The 20,179-nt window shown below is 31.6% G+C and overlaps 1 protein-coding gene across 3 annotated transcripts in view; it reads left to right on the plus strand.

Annotated features, from left to right (window-relative positions):
* Positions 1–11,046, plus strand: part of LOC119602399 (protein folded gastrulation) — a 127,187-nt gene extending 116,141 nt beyond the window's left edge. For all 3 annotated transcript variants that reach the window (XM_037953911.1, XM_037953910.1, XM_037953912.1), the window contains one exon: positions 6,540–11,046. In XM_037953911.1, the coding sequence (XP_037809839.1) occupies positions 6,811–9,381 (2,571 nt within the window). In that variant the 5' untranslated portion in view covers positions 6,540–6,810 and the 3' untranslated portion in view covers positions 9,382–11,046. The remainder of the gene's footprint in view (positions 1–6,539) is intronic.
* The last annotated feature ends 9,133 nt before the right edge of the window (positions 11,047–20,179 follow it).

Consider the following 20,179-nt stretch of genomic DNA (forward strand, 5'->3'; position numbering starts at 1 on the left):
AAAATATTTACCTAAAAATATTTTTTTTTTTTACTTTTTTTTTGTTTTAATCTCTCACATTTTTATTCTAGCGTTGTTTTTATTTTATTTTTGTATTATATTTCGCATGAAGCGTGCTGAAATTTTTTTCCCTTTTACTAGTTGTTGTAAATTCATTTTTTTATATTTTATTTAGTATGAAGGTGTTAAATTGCAACAAGTTTTTAGTTGAGGCCATCTACATACAAACACAATATTTTAACGAACAATGAACAATTTATATTTTTTTTACATTTTTACATTCACTCACGATGGGAGTTTTTAATTTGGATTAAATTCTTTTTTTTTTTTCTTTCGTATCATAGTTGTTGGGTTATGAAAAATATATGTATGTATGTATAGTTATTTCCAGAATTATTTTGTAAAAACTAACAATCAATTATACGTTGAGCAATAGAAGAATTGATTGAAACTACATTCCAATACACATACAATAGGGAATTATTTGTTGTTTAATCCCCAATATCAAAACAACATAAATTTCTAAACAATATGATGAATTTTAATAAAATTGTTACAGAATTTGTACAAGAAAAACAAACACAAAACAATTTATTTAAACAAATTGAATTGTTTTAATTGATCATAACTAGTTTAAAATTTGACAATGTTATGGGAACTATTTAATAAAATATTCCCAGGTAGATATTTATTATAGTTCAGTTCTAGTTCAGTTCTAGTTCAGTTCTAGTTCAGTTCTAGTTCAGTTCTAATTCAGTTCTAGTTCAGTTCTAGTTCAGTTCTAGTTCAGTTCTAGTTCAGTTCTAGTTCAGTTCTAGTTCAGTTCTAATTCAGTTCTAGTTCAGTTCTAGTTCAGTTCTAGTTCAGTTCTAGTTCAGTTCTAGTTCAGTTCTAGTTCAGTTCTAGTTCAGTTCTAGTTCAGTTCTAGTTCAGTTTTAGTTCAGTTCTAGTTCAGTTTTAGTTCAGTTCTAGTTCAGTCAGTTCTAGTTCAGTTCTAGTTCAGTTCTAGTTCAGTTCTAGTTCAGTTCTAGTTCAGTTCTAGTTCAGTTCTAGTTCAGTTCTAGTTCAGTTCTAGTTCAGTTCTAGTTCAGTTCTAGTTCAGTTCTAGTTCAGTTCTAGTTCAGTTCTAGTTCAGTTCTAGTTCAGTTCTAGTTCAGTTCTAGTTCAGTTCTAGTTCAGTTCTAGTTCAGTTCTAGTTCAGTTCTAGTTCAGTTCTAGTTCAGTTCTAGTTCAGTTCTAGTTCAGTTCTAGTTCTTCAGTTCTAGTTCAGTTCTAGTTCAGTTCTAGTTCAGTTCTAGTTCAGTTCTAGTTCAGTTCTAGTTCAGTTCTAGTTCAGTTCTAGTTCAGTTCTAGTTCAGTTCTAGTTCAGTTCTAGTTCAGTTCTAGTTCAGTTCTAGTTCAGTTCTAGTTCAGTTCTAGTTCAGTTCTAGTTCAGTTCTAGTTCAGTTCTAGTTCAGTTCTAGTTCAGTTCTAGTTCAGTTCTAGTTCAGTTCTAGTTCAGTTCTAGTTCAGTTCTAGTTCAGTTCTAGTTCAGTTCTAGTTCAGTTCTAGTTCAGTTCTAGTTCAGTTCTAGTTCAGTTCTAGTTCAGTTCTAGTTCAGTTGTAGTTCAGTTCTAGTTCAGTTCTAGTTCAGTTCTAGTTTAGTTCTAGTTCAGTTCTAGTTCAGTTCTAGTTCTGTGTTTTTGGATACCTATATTTACCACAAAGGAAATAAATTCTTTATTATCATATAAGTAAGAAGTAATTTATATGAAAACCCCTAATATGTTTTAAAAAATATTTCGAAATTTGAACCAATAATTGTTTTGGCACTTTCACGCCCAAATGTCACAAGCAAAACATATTAGTTTGTCACAAAGCTAATCATCGTAAATTACTAAACACTTCAAGAACCCGAAAAACAATTGACAAGTGCATTTTTTTAACAAAAATATTAAAAAAAAAAAAACAAAGACTATAAAAATCAAGTAGTACTATGTTAAAGGTTGGTTGTCTTATATTCCACCACTCAAATATCAAATATCTTAGGATTGTGTTAGTGATTGTGCTGAACATGTGTCGGTAAATATCAACTTCCATGGTCACTTTGATTTTTCTGTAAATGTCACAGTAGATTTTTAAAGTGCAGCAGCTAAAACTCTTCAACTAAAACACACCTACTTTAAATTAAAATTTTTAAATTGTTTAAACAAATAAACGTTCTGTATATGTATAGTATATGTAATGTAGTAAATAGGTATTTGTATTAGTGTTGGTAATAATAACTTCAGCAGACCACCACCATTATTTTACCAACCATATAGTAGCTAATATAGCTTTTGCTGCCGTTGTTGGAGTTTTTTTTTTCAAATTGACGTTCAGTGACCGATAAATAAATACCACAAATTATCATAATAATTGTGGTCTACTATTATTTTGAATGTTTTGTTGTATATGGTATTGTATCTAAAATACATGTCATTTTCAGTATTTATATGAATTTACTATTAGAAGTGCTTGTAATTTTCATTTTGTTTTTTTTTTTTTTTTTTTTTTTTTTGTATTTACGTTTAAAAGCGGTTAATTTGTATGAGTAGAAATTAATGGATTTGATAACTAAATTATTTACAACAAAAAAACCCAATAACTCTATAATACACCTGTTGATTTAGAAACAAACAAAAAATTTTACAAAAAAAGATTGGTTTTTGTGTAGTAATGAAAAAAAACCTATTGAATTCATTTGGGCTTTAACATAAAGTACATTGACCTAAAATATTTTACTACATCTAAATTACTGAGCAGTAGCAGATTTTTGTACCATAGAAATATTAATTTATTGTTTCACTGTGTTTGATTTTTCATTAAAAATCTATGTTAATTATGGTATAATTATTTTTTGCGTGTGGCTCTTAACAATGCGAAATACTTAATTTTTTGTATTTCAATTTGTTTAAAATTTTTTTTAAATGTTTTTAAGTATTAAAGATTTTTGATAAAATTAAAAATCACTTTTTCGATGAAATAGGGTTGCCTTACATTTGTTTCGAAAAGAAATTAAAATGGATTTAAATGCTTTATGGAAAGAAACTTTTTTTATAAAAACTGAATTTCTCAAAATATTTTTATAAGATGAAAATTTCTAAAAAAAATTTTATAAAAATAAATTTTCTCAAAAATTTTTTATAAATAGAAAATTTTGTTTAAAAATAACATATTTTTAAACATTTTTATAAAAAGAAAATTTCTCAAAAATTTATTAAAAAAATCCAGTAAATGATTATTAATTTTCCATTAATCCACTTAAATGATGGGCAACCCTCAGGTCAATTGTATCTGCAGTTTGTTCAGTGAATTGTTCGAGTGGAAAAAGATTATTTACAATATCCATTCCAATTTTTATTATCTAATTAATTTATCTATACAAAACTATTTGTTTATTAGTTTTAGTTTGAAATAATAATAATTATTTCCTTTGTTTTGATTTTACTATTCTAAACAAAATGTGTTTCTATCATATCATTTCATTTATTTATTTATTCATTATTACTGTTGTGTGCTGGGTGTCTTTATTTGTTTAAATTTTCAACAAACTGCGTTTATCTGCTATTTTACGTCTTATTGACCTTGTATACATTTGTTGTTATTGTAAGCAATTTTTTTTTTTTGTAAAATGAAAATTTTTAATTAAATTTTAAAATTTCCATAAATTTTAAGATAATTTCCAGCCAGTGCGGTCGGTGTAATTTCTGATTAATTAAAACATTTGTTTGGGAAATATTAGATTTTTATTGCTTAATAAATAATTGTATTTAAGAATTTTGGGAAATATTAGATTTTTATTGCTTAATAAATAATTGTATTTAAGAATGAAAATCCAAACATATTTTAATATTTGAAATATATTTGGAAATAATTAAACCAATGCTGGAAATGAAGGTTAATTTATAATTAAAATGTTTAGTTTTTTTTTTTTTATTATTATTTGTTTCTAAACTTTGAAATGTGTTAAAAAAATATGGAAATTTTTATTACTTCTTAAAGCAGAATGTTAAAGAATTGCCATATTTAAATGGCATAAGTAAGTACATATATAAAATTTGTTCTAATTGTTTGATGGATTTTAGTAACATTATCTTACTCTGACCTACTCTCATGATTTTCATATGAGAAATTTATCTAAATCAAAGCTAGAAAATTATTTTCCCATGAAAATAGTTTTGCTACTCACTGTTCTATATGTTAATTTTTTTATAAATTCTCATACATCTTTCGCTTCATTATTTTAAAGTTCACGTCAAATTATCATCTAATAAGTCTGGGAAAATATCTCAAACTAAGTTTCTAAACACACAGCTTTCATAAGGTAAATACAACCACAAAAAATAGAAATAAATAATAAATAAAAAAAAAAACATTTTTAACTATAAGTGAACAATGTTACACCATTGTTTTGTTAGAGGTACTAGTTGAAAAAAAAGAGTCATGTAATCTATTTACATTCTACCGATACAAAAATTTAACATGTACAATAAAAAACCGATGCCTTTAAAATAAAATTGAACCTCTTTCTTACTCTACTTACTGACATTTATATCAACAACATTTACTCAAACCAGCAGATACATTTTTTTAAAATAACTTTTGAATTAAAAATGTTACAACAACATAAATAAATAATGTTTATTACACTACATATAAGTATGTACATAATAATAAAAATAACCATAACAATAATCATCATAAAAAAGAACAATGTCATAATTATCTAAAGTAATGTGATATAACTGCAATATCATGCTGATCATAATTATCACCATCATCCATCAGTTGTGGTACGACGTCGATCGTAGCACGAATATGGATGGAGGAGGTATGGTTGGTTGTCTAAAAGAATGTTTTAAAAATGTGTTTTTTTTTTTTCTACAGATATTCTTCACTTAATGTTTTATTAAGTACATAAACAAATAAAAAAAACATTGTTTTTTTTTTATAATGTGATAAATTTTTTTGTCCGTGATAAATGTTTTCATTCTTGTATCTTATTTATGTCTAGGTTAAATATCTGCCTACTGTTTTCATCGTGTTTAAAGTTGTAGATTCTTAGAATGTTGTTGATGTTGTAATTCTTGCATTTACTTGTTGTTATATATTTTTTTTTAATTTTGGTATGTGTAACACAAAAATGTTAAGTGTTTATTTTAACAATAAATCTACTTTTTTGTTTTTCTTTTGTTTTGTAAAAAAAAGTTATCTCTTGAACGATAACTTTAATGGTATAACTGTAAATTCTGAGATGTACAACCTGTTGAAATTAAAAACAAAATTTCAAAATTAAATCTCGACAGGTCTTTCAAAATTTAATTATTTATTAGAGTCAGAACATAATATTCAATTCGTTTAAAATATTCAGTTTAGTTCAGTTCTAGTTCAGTTCTAGTTAGTTCTAGTTCAGTTCTAGTTCAGTTCTAGTTCAGTTCTAGTCCAGTTCTAGTTCAGTTCTAGTTCAGTTCTAGTTCAGTGTTAGTTCAGTTCTAGTTCAGTTCCAGTTCAGTTCTAGTTCAGTTCTAGTTCAGTTCTAGTTCAGTTCTAGTTCAGTTCTAGTTCAGTTCTAGTTCAGTTTCTAGTTTCAGTTCTAGTTCAGTTCTAGTTCAGTTCTAGTTCAGTTCTAGTTCAGTTCTAGTTCAGTTCTAGTTCTTCTAGTTCAGTTCTAGTCAGTTCTAGTTCAGTTCTGTTCAGTTCTAGTTCAGTTCTAGTTCAGTTTCTAGTTCAGTTCTAGTTCAGTTCTAGTTCAGTCTATTTCAGTTCTAGTTCAGTTCTAGTTCAGTTCTTCAGTTCTTCAGTTCTAGTTCAGTTTAGTTCTTCTAGTTCAGTTCTAGTTCAGTTCTAGTTCAGTTCTAGTTCAGTTCTAGTTCAGTTCTAGTTCAGTTCTAGTTCAGTTCTAGTTCAGTTCTAGTTCAGTTCTAGTTCAGTTCTAGTTCAGTTCTAGTTCAGTTCTAGTTCAGTTCTAGTTCAGTTCTAGTTCAGTTCTAGTTCAGTTCTAGTTCAGTTCTAGTTCAGTTCTAGTTCAGTTCTAGTTCAGTTTTAGTTCAGTTCTAGTTCAGTTCTAGTTCAGTTCTAGTTCAGTTCTAGTTCAGTTCTAGTTCAGTTCTAGTTCAGTTCTAGTTCAGTTCTAGTTCAGTTCTAGTTCAGTTCTAGTTCAGTTCTAGTTCAGTTCTAGTTCAGTTCTAGTTCAGTTCTAGTTCAGTTCTAGTTCAGTTCTAGTTCAGTTCTAGTTCAGTTCTAGTTCAGTTCTAGTTCAGTTCTAGTTCAGTTCTAGTTCAGTTCTAGTTCAGTTCTAGTTCAGTTCTAGTTAAGTTCTAGTTAAGTTCTAGTTCAGTTCTAATTCAGTTCTAGTTTAATTTGAGTTAGGGTTATTTATAAGTTGAACATGTGTAAATATATTAATTTATAATTGTCCTACATCTTTCTATTTTTTAGTCTAGTCTTACAATTTTTTATTTCACTTAAAAATAAAAACATAAATCTAATTCTGTGTTTAAAATTTGTTTTCTTTTTAGTTTTGAACCGGATTTTAATGAACAAATCATAGCAAACACGCTAAACATCCACAACACTGTAGTTAACACATACATTTTTAATGTCCGCAAAACATCAAAAATCGCAAAAAGCTGTGTTTAAAAATCCAAAAGCAAATAAACAGTAACAGATTCAGTTTACAAGCATAAATCGAACACAAAAAAAATATTGCAAAAAAAAAAAAAAATAAAACAGTGTAAATACAAAAGGAAAAACTTAAAACCCCATAACTAGTAAATAAAAAAAGTCAAAATGAATTTTACACCCACAATATTTATAGTAAAGCTACTGGCGGCCATGCAAGTGTTAATGACACTTGATATGCCCTTGAGCACAACGATGGCATTGCCTGTTACATCGAAGCCCATCGAAAGTACAGTGGAAAATTTGGCATGGCAGGCCTGGATTGAATTACCACCGGAACAAAAACAACAAGTGAAATCACGTAAAGTTACACCAAAATCAATATTTACTTTGCCATTACGAGTGGAGTGTCCGGAGGGACACAAACAGGTGGATACTAAATGTATACCCATCGTTATTGGTTCCAATGATGTATTGATCGATTTGAATGCATTGGGTCTGTTGGTGGGAAATACACAAACCGATGAACTCTACGATTACGATGATATGGGAGAAGAAATGGGTAGCTCTCTGCCGTATGGTAGTGAAATGCCAATGGGGGAAGCGGAAAAATCTGTAGAAGGCATAACGGTTGAATTGAAGCCACCCTCGAAAGATGAACCTTTAAAATTTAATATATTTGAAAATAAGTTCAATATATTTCATGAAGAACCATTGGAAGACTATTCATCGATATCAAATGAGGGCGTACAAAGCTCGGAAAAGGAGCAAAATGTTACCTTGACTACTCCCCAGGCAACGAACAAAACTACTGTTGCTCAAGCCAACATAACTGACATTAATGATTTGGTTAGTGAAGCCTCAAATATCTCGGAAAATAGTTTTGAAATTTACATGCAGCGCGAAAAGAGCTCCACTTCCTCCACTGATAATGTAGCTGAAGAAAGTTATACTTTGACAACTTTGGCAGATGATCCAGATTTTAGAATCGAAGCCATTTCTTTGCCAGCTGCTGGTTTTGAAGTGCTAAAACCCAATAAGTTGTCAATAATACAAAATGATAGTTCCGTACAACTGGTCACTTCTATAATGGATACAGACAGGACAACAAGCAAAGATGATCATGACAAACATGTGGAAAATGATTTGCAGACATTATTACAAACTGAATCATTTTTGCCCATGTTGCAACAGGCTACTGCAACAACATTGCAAGACACGAATGTGGCTACAGCTGAAAGTTCTTCACTTACTACAATTTCTGCTCAAGAACCTAGTGAAAGTTCTCTAGACACTCTTAGCCTCAATGTGGATAATGAAGAAATGACCACTTTACCCAATGTAATGGAACAAGATGGGGAAGTGAAGGATAAACAGGAATACACAAGAAGTGTTACCATAAATCCCTTAATGATTGATGACAGTGATGCTGATGATAATGGCAATAATGATGAGGTTAAAGATACAACCTTGGAATCCGTAACGAATGATGAACCTTTAGAAACCACAACACCAATACAATTGGATGACACAACTATAATTGAAACATCTTCGTCTTTGTCTACCACTCCAGCAACACAAGTAGAACTTAAAGAATTGCTGTTGCAACAAGAACAAGCTCAAAAGGATTTTGAAGAATTACAGCGAATGCGCAAAGGCCAAAAAGATCAACAACATGTTGTGTTGAAGAAATCGAAAGTAGAACCGGTTAAGGTGTTGTCCACAACAACAGAAGCAGCAACTACAACAACAACTGCTACCAACCTGCCAACTGAAACCGAAACAAAAACACAAGATGAATTTGTAACAAAAACAGCAGAAACAGCAATGACACCGTTACTTACTGTCCATAATGAAAACGATAATAATGACCGGTTTTACTATCAACACTTTGCCAAACAAGACAGCGAAGAACTACAGAGCTCTGGCAGTGTAACAACAACGATGGCGACAGCATCGGCGGAAGCAGCAGCAACTAAGGCTACAGAAATTGAAACAATTCCATTATCAAGTGAAATTGATCTGGCCGAAGAATTACGTTTAATTAACGAGTTAGTGAAGGGCATACGACCAGCTACCACCTTAACAACAATCAAATCAATGCAAGCAACAACTACAACAACAACCGAAAACCCCACAACAAAAACAACAATCAAAACAACATTGCCTGATAAAATTCAATCAAGTACCTCCCCTGTTTCTTTGAGTGAAAGTTCAACAATTGCAACTAAACCTACTCCATCAACTTTACAAATATGGTCAAAAATAATGCCACTATTAACACCAACAACATCAACAACTCCCAAAAGTTCTTCACAAGAAAATTTGAAAACAACGACAGAAAGCTCTACATTAAGTACACAAGAAGTTTCGAATGATATACAAATAAGTGAACCAACGTCTTCCTCTTCTATGCGCAGCAATAGAAATAGTAAAATCATTAGAATAAATGGTTTTAATAGTATATCAACTGGAAAAGCCTCTACCACTTCGACATCCACAACAACAGAAGAAACAACAACAATTGAAGATTCTTCCGCCAGCAGTAAAAGTGAAAATCTAGAATCTTCTACTGAGAATAACACTTATCAACCCTACTGGTGGCTGCCGGTGGCCTGGCGTTTAGATAAACCTATAAGCAGTGAAAAACAACTGGAAGAAGAACAAGAGGTAAAGTCCGAAGAACAACCTTTATTATTACGATTTTGGTCAGCATATCATGCTCCCAAATCAAGTTAAACTCTAGTTTGAATTGTGTTTTTTAGTATAAATGTTTGTAGGAAAAACTAAAAAAAAACGCCTCAAAAGTATTAAATAAAAAACTTTAAAGTTTTATTTAGTCAATGATGGGTGAAAAAGGTTTTAAAGCTTTCCGGTCCAGATATACTATTTAAAATATTCTGTTGTCAGCATCATTGAAACGTTAACAAGAAAGTATTAACGTTTTTTAATCGACTGCAAAGTATGATTTAACGTTTGTGTGACACTGAACAGCTTTGAAAAGCTTTTGTCGATTTATATAAGTGGCTTTTAAAAAATTAAAAAAACAAATTCTTTTCAATATTTTTGGTAATGTTTTCAAAAATTTTGTAAAAGTTATAATAAACGGTTGTTTTGTCTTTCTTAGGTTGAAGCTAAACTTAAAACTTTAATTAACGTAAACAGTGGTTATTTGTAAGTTTCCTCAAGAAAGAGCTTAAAGGTTTTTAATGCAAAAGCTTTTAAACAGTATTAACTTAATGGCAGAATATGAAGTTTTGTCTTATTTTGAGCATTAAGTAAAAATATTTGGTTTTACTGTTATGTTGAACATTTTTGAAGTTGTGGCTGTTTTATATTTATAAAATTCAGCATTTTGTATGCAAGGATAGATTTTCACTTATTATTTTCATAGTTTTTTTCTTTATATTCAACTTTGTTGTGATTTATAAAAGCTTTCATTATAAACTTAACTGTTTATTATTTCAAAAGCTTAAAAAAGATTGTAATATTTTGATATTTAGGAATTATTGAATATAATTGAGTTGTCTCTTAACAACTGGAAAGTCAAACTTGATTTATAATGTTAGTTTTGAAATTATTAGATAAAATAAAAGCTTAATTATCTCATACAAATTTAACTCAATTTTTTAACTTAAATTTATTATTCTGTATTTAAATTTATCCTCGCAACAATCTTTTTATTAAAAAAAACTTTAAATCAAAGCAAATAAATTTTCTATTAATATCCCGAAACTCTTAAAGCTTTTAATCTTTGATCCCATCATCAAATGCCGTCATATACATATTTAAATGCATACCTTTAAATTATCGATATTATATTTACTAATGAGATTTTTTTTAAGATTTATGCATTTTTTCTAAAACTCATCCCACAAATTACAACAGGAAGTTAAAGAAAACTTAAACAATTTTTTTATTACAATTTGTTATAATATTTGTGTTAATAATAATTTTAAGTTGTTGTTGTTTGTACATATAATTTGTTTGATAAAATGTTAGAAGAACAGAGGAGAACATAAAAATCGTAAAAGGGTTACACTAAATACGTGAGACCAGTAGCAATATTTACTTGTGATTTACATAAAAACCTTAAATAAATAAAAACAAAAATATTTAAAAATTTTAATCCCAAATATTATTAAATAAGTATTTATACGAAAATAATCAATATTAAGTGTAAAAAGTATAATATTTTCATATAATTGTCTTTATTAGAGTGTAGTTAAAACATAAATAAATGTAAACATTATTTTGTAGTTTGTAAAAATATTTATCATATTATTTTATAATTTTTTTAAGTACCTTTTATAATCAATGTTTTATGTACAAAAATTTATAGCTTATTAATTAAGTCACCTCATTTATAAATATTTTTTGTAATATTAAAATTTCAATAATAATAATAATAAAAAGAATCTCTTAAAAAAATATTTTAAAAATTATCAAAAAAAAAAAAAAAACTTGCCCAACTATTAATTTTATTAAAAATAAAATAACAACTTTAACATTCATACAAAATTAAAAAAATACAATATAAATTTCTGTAACTCAATTAAAATTGTGTTATTGTAACTACTTATTATGCTATAACTTTCCCCCAATTAATAAGTTGTCTTTAAATCTATACATTCTTTATCGTAATTTGTTTATTTTTTAACTATTATTTTAAAAGTTTTTATTAAATTAATAAAAAATTATTAGTAATGTGTGTACATACTTATATAGAAAATAAAAAATGAGAATTCTCGTTGTATTTATTGTTTATATTATGTTTTCTTAATATAAATTAATATGCTAAATGTAAATGTTAATAATATACATAAAAATAAATTAAAAATATTATTTTTTTAACAAAAATCGAAACAAAAGTAACAATAAAAGATCTAATGTTTTTAGAAAAATATAAAAAAAATATTGTTTTAAATAGTCCAATGATTAGACAGACACAACACTAACTCTCATCGTTTTGGAAAGGAAAGCATTATAAATCAGGGGGCTTCTCTAAATTCATATTTGTGCCATTTCTTTAAATCAAACAGAACTCAGCTTTCTAATTCAACAAGTTCTGTTAATATAGTTAAAATGGTAGTTAGTAGCCTTTCTCCTAGTAGCAGAAAATTTTGTGGCCTTTCCAAGGATACTAATATCTCCCAAATTTAATCACGTAGTTGAAGTATAAGCGTTTAAACATTAGACAGACATAACACTCATCATAGCGTTTTGGAATGGAAACCATTAGGTTTAACTTGTTATAACTCCTAAACGGCTCAAAGGAAGTCCATCATGTTGGTACTCGTTGGAACCGTATGGAACTCGACTTTTCAACGAAATAAGTTTAGTTGGAATAACTTTTACAGCTTCCTAGTTATAACTGATTTTCGTATATTTAACGCTTAGCTCCCGAATATTTGTAAGCAGTTTAAAAGCTTCACTTTCGAGAAAAAGTATAGTTCCCGACCTTTCCAGGCATACCAATATCTTTAAAATCTGTTTAGCCGCTTAGAATTCATGAGCGTTCAAACATTAGACAGACATAACACTCACGCTCAGCGTTTTGGAATGGAAGCTCTTAGTATTAACTTGTTACAACTCCTGAACGGCTTAAGGGATGCCCACCATATTTATACTCGTTAGAATCGTATAGAACTCAGCTTTCCAAAAAAGTAAGATTCGTTGGAATAGTTCTTACAGGTTACGTGTTATAACCGATTTTTGTATATTTCACGCTTAGCTCTCAAGATTTGTAAGCGTTTAAGAAATTTCAACGTTCTGCAAAAACTAGAGCTTGTGGCCTTTCCATGGATACCAATATCTTTAACATCGGCTTAGCCCTTTGGAAGTAATAAGCTTTTAAACATTGTCACCAGTGAATTTCAACCTACTACTCAGTTCTGTTCTCCTAGTACCAGAAAATTTTTCGGAGAATATTTTTATATGGTCACGCTGGCCAATTTCACGGTTTTGGCATGAACACGATTAGGTTTAACTTCTTCTAATTCCGAGTTCGGTTGAGGGATGCCCATAATATTGGTACTCGTTGGAAGCGTATGGAATTCAGCTATCTGATAAAAGAACTATTATTGAAATATCTGCATTAGGTTCGAAGTTAAGGGATAGTTCCTAAAGTTCCCATTTGTGACACTAAATTTGGAGGAAGCTAAAATATTTCAACTTGTGGAGAAAGTAGAGTTTGTGGCCTTTCCAAAGATACTAATATCTCCCAAATTTAATCACGTAGTTAGAAGCTATAAGCGTTTAAACATTAGACAGACATAACACTCATCATAGCGTTTTGGAATGGAAACCATTAGGTTTAACTTGTTATAACTCCTAAACGGCTCAAAGGAAGTCCATCATGTTGGTACTCGTTGGAACCGTATGGAACTCGACTTTTCAACGAAATAAGTTTAGTTGGAATAACTTTTACAGCTTCCTAGTTATAACTGATTTTCGTATATTTAACGCTTAGCTCCCGAATATTTGTAAGCAGTTTAAAAGTTTCACTTTCGAGAAAAAGTATAGTTCCCGACCTTTCCAGGCATACCCATATCTTAAAAATCTGTTTAGCCGTTTAGAATTCATGAGCGTTCAAACATTAGACAGACATAACACTCACGCTCAGCGTTTTGGAATGGAAGCTCTTAGTATTAACTTGTTATAACTCCTGAACGGCTTAAGGGATGCCCACCATATTTATACTCGTTAGAATCGTATAGAACTCAGCTTTCCAAAAAAGTAAGATTTGTTGGAATAGTTCTTACAGGTTACGTGTTATAACCGATTTTTGTATATTTCACGCTTAGCTCTCAAGATTTGTAAGCGTTTAAGAAATTTCAACGTTCTGCAAAAACTAGAGCTTGTGGCCTTTCCAGGGATACCAATATCTTTAACATCGGCTTAGCCCTTTGGAAGTAATAAGCTTTTAAACATTGTCACCAGTGGATTTCAACCTACTACTCAGTTCTGTTCTCCTAGTACCAGAAAATTTTTCGGAGAATATTTTTATATGGTCACGCTGGCCAATTTCACGGTTTTGGCATGAACACGATTAGGTTTAACTTCTTCTAATTCCGAGTTCGGTTGAGAGATGCCCATAATATTGGTACTCGTTGGAAGCGTATGGAATTCAGCTATCTGATAAAAGAACTATTATTGAAATATCTGCATTAGGTTCGAAGTTACGGGATAGTTCCTAAAGTTCCCATTTGTGACACTAAATTTGGAGGAAGCTAAAATATTTCAACTTGTGGAGAAAGTAGAGTTTGTGGCCTTTCCAAAGATACTAATATCTCCCAAATTTAATCACGTAGTTAGAAGCTATAAGCGTTTAAACATTAGACAGACATAACACTCATCATAGCGTTTTGGAATGGAAACCATTAGGTTTAACTTGTTATAACTCCTAAACGGCTCAAAGGAAGTCCATCATGTTGGTACTCGTTGGAACCGTATGGAACTCGACTTTTCAACGAAATAAGTTTAGTTGGAATAACTTTTACAGCTTCCTAGTTATAACTGATTTTCGTATATTTAACGCTTAGCTCCCGAATATTTGTAAGCAGTTTAAAAGTTTTACTTTCGAGAAAAAGTATAGTTCCCGACCTTTCCAGGCATACCCATATCTTAAAAATCTGTTTAGCCGTTTAGAATTCATGAGCGTTCAAACATTAGACAGACATAACTCTCACGCTCAGTGTTTTGGAATGGAAGCTCTTAGTATTAACTTGTTATAACTCCTGAACGGCTTAAGGGATGCCCACCATATTTATACTCGTTAGAATCGTATAGAACTCAGCTTTCCAAAAAAGTAAGATTTGTTGGAATAGTTCTTACAGGTTACGTGTTATAACCGATTTTTGTATATTTCATGCTTAGCTCTCAAGATTTGTAAGCGTTTAAGAAATTTCAACGTTCTGCAAAAACTAGAGCTTGTGGCCTTTCCAGGGATACCAATATCTTTAAAATCGGCTTAGCCCTTTGGAAGTAATAAGCTTTTAAACATTGTCACCAGTGGATTTCAACCTACTACTCAGTTCTGTTCTCCTAGTACCAGAAAATTTTTCGGAGAATATTTTTATATGGTCACGCTGGCCAATTTCACGGTTTTGGCATGAACACGATTAGGTTTAACTTCTTCTAATTCCGAGTTCGGTTGAGGGATGCCCATAATATTGGTACTCGTTGGAAGCGTATGGAATTCAGCTATCTGATAAAAGAACTATTATTGAAATATCTGCATTAGGTTCGAAGTTAAGGGATAGTTCCTAAAATTCCCATTTGTGACACTAAATTTGGAGGAAGCTAAAATATTTCAACTTGTGGAGAAAGTAGAGTTTGTGGACTTTCCAAAGATACTAATATCTCCCAAATTTAATCACGTAGTTAGAAGCTATAAGCGTTTAAACATTAGACAGACATAACACTCATCATAGCGTTTTGGAATGGAAACCATTAGGTTTAACTTGTTATAATTCCTAAACGGCTCAAAGGAAGTCCATCATGTTGGTACTCGTTGGAACCGTATGGAACTCGACTTTTCAACGAAATAAGTTTAGTTGGCATAACTTTTACAGCTTCCTAGTTATAACTGATTTTCGTATATTTAACGCTTAGCTCCCGAATATTTGTAAGCAGTTTAAAAGTTTCACTTTCGAGAAAAAGTATAGTTCCCGACCTTTCCAGGCATACCCATATCTTAAAAATCTGTTTAGCCGTTTAGAATTCATGAGCGTTCAAACATTAGACAGACATAACACTCACGCTCAGCGTTTTGGAATGGAAGCTCTTAGTATTAACTTGTTATAACTCCTGAACGGCTTAAGGGATGCCCACCATATTTATACTCGTTAGAATCGTATAGAACTCAGCTTTCCAAAAAAGTAAGATTTGTTGGAATAGTTCTTACAGGTTACGTGTTATAACCGATTTTTGTATATTTCACGCTTAGCTCTCAAGATTTGTAAGCGTTTAAGAAATTTCAACGTTCTGCAAAAACTAGAGCTTGTGGCCTTTCCAGGGATACCAATATCTTTAACATCGGCTTAGCCCTTTGGAAGTAATAAGCTTTTAAACATTGTCACCAGTGGATTTCAACCTACTACTCAGTTCTGTTCTCCTAGTACCAGAAAATTTTTCGGAGAATATTTTTATATGGTCACGCTGGCCAATTTCACGGTTTTGGCATGAACACGATTAGGTTTAACTTCTTCTAATTCCGAGTTCGGTTGAGGGATGCCCATAATATTGGTACTCGTTGGAAGCGTATGGAATTCAGCTATCTGATAAAAGAACTATTATTGAAATATCTGCATTAGGTTCGAAGTTAAGGGATAGTTCCTAAAGTTCCCATTTGTGACACTAAATTTGGAGGAAGCTAAAATATTTCAACTTGTGGAGAAAGTAGAGTTTGTGGCCTTTCCAAAGATACTAATATCTCCCAAATTTAATCACGTAGTTAGAAGCTATAAGCGTTTAAACATTAGACAGACATAACACTCATCATAGCGTTTTGGAATGGAAACCATTAGGTTTAACTTGTTATAACTCCTAAACGGCTCAAAGGAAGTCCATCATGTTGGTACTCGTTGGAACCGTATGGAACTCGACTTTTCAACGAAATAAGTTTAGTTGGAATAACTTTTACAGCTTCCTAGTTATAACTGATTTTCGTATATTTAACGCTTAGCTCCCGAATATTTGTAAGCAGTTTAAAAGTTTCACTTTCGAGAAAAAGTATAGTTCCCGACCTTTCCAGGCATACCCATATCTTAAAAATCTGTTTAGCCGTTTAGAATTCATGAGCGTTCAAACATTAGACAGACATAACACTCACGCTCAGCGTTTTGGAATGGAAGCTCTTAGTATTAACTTGTTATAACTCCTGAACGGCTTAAGGGATGCCCACCATATTTATACTCGTTAGAATCGTATAGAACTCAGCTTTCCAAAAAAGTAAGATTTGTTGGAATAGTTCTTACAGGTTACGTGTTATAACCGATTTTTGTATATTTCACGCTTAGCTCTCAAGATTTGTAAGCGTTTAAGAAATTTCAACGTTCTGCAAAAACTAGAGCTTGTGGCCTTTCCAGGGATACCAATATCTTTAACATCGGCTTAGCCCTTTGGAAGTAATAAGCTTTTAAACATTGTCACCAGTGGATTTCAACCTACTACTCAGTTCTGTTCTCCTAGTACCAGAAAATTTTTCGGAGAATATTTTTATATGGTCACGCTGGCCAATTTCACGGTTTTGGCATGAACACGATTAGGTTTAACTTCTTCTAATTCCGAGTTCGGTTGAGAGATGCCCATAATATTGGTACTCGTTGGAAGCGTATGGAATTCAGCTATCTGATAAAAGAACTATTATTGAAATATCTGCATTAGGTTCGAAGTTAAGGGATAGTTCCTAAAGTTCCCATTTGTGACACTAAATTTGGAGGAAGCTAAAATATTTCAACTTGTGGAGAAAGTAGAGTTTGTGGCCTTTCCAAAGATACTAATATCTCCCAAATTTAATCACGTAGTTAGAAGCTATAAGCGTTTAAACATTAGACAGACATAACACTCATCATAGCGTTTTGGAATGGAAACCATTAGGTTTAACTTGTTATAACTCCTAAACGGCTCAAAGGAAGTCCATCATGTTGGTACTCGTTGGAACCGTATGGAACTCGACTTTTCAACGAAATAAGTTTAGTTGGAATAACTTTTACAGCTTCCTAGTTATAACTGATTTTCGTATATTTAACGCTTAGCTCCCGAATATTTGTAAGCAGTTTAAAAGTTTCACTTTCGAGAAAAAGTATAGTTCCCGACCTTTCCAGGCATACCCATATCTTAAAAATCTGTTTAGCCGTTTAGAATTCATGAGCGTTCAAACATTAGACAGACATAACACTCACGCTCAGTGTTTTGGAATGGAAGCTCTTAGTATTAACTTGTTATAACTCCTGAACGGCTTAAGGGATGCCCACCATATTTATACTCGTTAGAATCGTATAGAACTCAGCTTTCCAAAAAAGTAAGATTTGTTGGAATAGTTCTTACAGGTTACGTGTTATAACCGATTTTTGTATATTTCACGCTTAGCTCTCAAGATTTGTAAGCGTTTAAGAAATTTCAACGTTCTGCAAAAACTAGAGCTTGTGGCCTTTCCAGGGATACCAATATCTTTAACATCGGCTTAGCCCTTTGGAAGTAATAAGCTTTTAAACATTGTCACCAGTGGATTTCAACCTACTACTCAGTTCTGTTCTCCTAGTACCAGAAAATTTTTCGGAGAATATTTTTATATGGTCACGCTGGCCAATTTCACGGTTTTGGCATGAACACGATTAGGTTTAACTTCTTCTAATTCCGAGTTCGGTTGAGGGATGCCCATAATATTGGTACTCGTTGGAAGCGTATGGAATTCAGCTATCTGATAAAAGAACTATTATTGAAATATCTGCATTAGGTTCGAAGTTAAGGGATAGTTCCTAAAGTTCCCATTTGTGACACTAAATTTGGAGGAAGCTAAAATATTTCAACTTGTGGAGAAAGTAGAGTTTGTGGCCTTTCCAAAGATACTAATATCTCCCAAATTTAATCACGTAGTTAGAAGCTATAAGCGTTTAAACATTAGACAGACATAACACTCATCATAGCGTTTTGGAATGGAAACCATTAGGTTTAACTTGTTATAACTCCTAAACGGCTCAAAGGAAGTCCATCATGTTGGTACTCGTTGGAACCGTATGGAACTCGACTTTTCAACGAAATAAGTTTAGTTGGAATAACTTTTACAGCTTCCTAGTTATAACTGATTTTCGTATATTTAACGCTTAGCTCCCGAATATTTGTAAGCAGTTTAAAAGTTTCACTTTCGAGAAAAAGTATAGTTCCCGACCTTTCCAGGCATACCCATATCTTAAAAATCTGTTTAGCCGTTTAGAATTCATGAGCGTTCAAACATTAGACAGACATAACACTCACGCTCAGCGTTTTGGAATGGAAGCTCTTAGTATTAACTTGTTATAACTCCTGAACGGCTTAAGGGATGCCCACCATATTTATACTCGTTAGAATCGTATAGAACTCAGCTTTCCAAAAAAGTAAGATTTGTTGGAATAGTTCTTACAGGTTACGTGTTATAACCGATTTTTGTATATTTCACGCTTAGCTCTCAAGATTTGTAAGCGTTTAAGAAATTTCAACGTTCTGCAAAAACTAGAGCTTGTGGCCTTTCCAGGGATACCAATATCTTTAACATCGGCTTAGCCCTTTGGAAGTAATAAGCTTTTAAACATTGTCACCAGTGGATTTCAACCTACTACTCAGTTCTGTTCTCCTAGTACCAGAAAATTTTTCGGAGAATATTTTTATATGGTCACGCTGGCCAATTTCACGGTTTTGGCATGAACACGATTAGGTTTAACTTCTTCTAATTCCGAGTTCGGTTGAGGGATGCCCATAATATTGGTACTCGTTGGAAGCGTATGGAATTCAGCTATCTGATAAAAGAACTATTATTGAAATATCTGCATTAGGTTCGAAGTTAAGGGATAGTTCCTAAAGTTCCCATTTGTGACACTAAATTTGGAGGAAGCTAAAATATTTCAACTTGTGGAGAAAGTAGAGTTTGTGGCCTTTCCAAAGATACTAATATCTCCCAAATTTAATCACGTAGTTAGAAGCTATAAGCGTTTAAACATTAGACAGACATAACACTCATCATAGCGTTTTGGAATGGAAACCATTAGGTTTAACTTGTTATAACTCCTAAACGGCTCAAAGGAAGTCCATCATGTTGGTACTCGTTGGAACCGTATGGAACTCGACTTTTCAACGAAATAAGTTTAGTTGGAATAACTTTTACAGCTTCCTAGTTATAACTGATTTTCGTATATTTAACGCTTAGCTCCCGAATATTTGTAAGCAGTTTAAAAGTTTCACTTTCGAGAAAAAGTATAGTTCCCGACCTTTCCAGGCATACCCATATCTTAAAAATCTGTTTAGCCGTTTAGAATTCATGAGCGTTCAAACATTAGACAGACATAACACTCACGCTCAGCGTTTTGGAATGGAAGCTCTTAGTATTAACTTGTTATAACTCCTGAACGGCTTAAGGGATGCCCACCATATTTATACTCGTTAGAATCGTATAGAACTCAGCTTTCCAAAAAAGTAAGATTTGTTGGAATAGTTCTTACAGGTTACGTGTTATAACCGATTTTTGTATATTTCACGCTTAGCTCTCAAGATTTGTAAGCGTTTAAGAAATTTCAACGTTCTGCAAAAACTAGAGCTTGTGGCCTTTCCAGGGATACCAATATCTTTAACATCGGCTTAGCCCTTTGGAAGTAATAAGCTTTTAAACATTGTCACCAGTGGATTTCAACCTACTACTCAGTTCTGTTCTCCTAGTACCAGAAAATTTTTCGGAGAATATTTTTATATGGTCACGCTGGCCAATTTCACGGTTTTGGCATGAACACGATTAGGTTTAACTTCTTCTAATTCTTCTTCTAATTCATCATAGCGTTTTGGAATG

This window comes from Lucilia sericata, unplaced genomic scaffold, assembly GCF_015586225.1.
Source record: "Lucilia sericata isolate MDLA Ls3-8-SP2 unplaced genomic scaffold, ASM1558622v1 Contig000227F_arrow, whole genome shotgun sequence".
NCBI classification, from domain to species: domain Eukaryota; kingdom Metazoa; phylum Arthropoda; class Insecta; order Diptera; family Calliphoridae; genus Lucilia; species Lucilia sericata.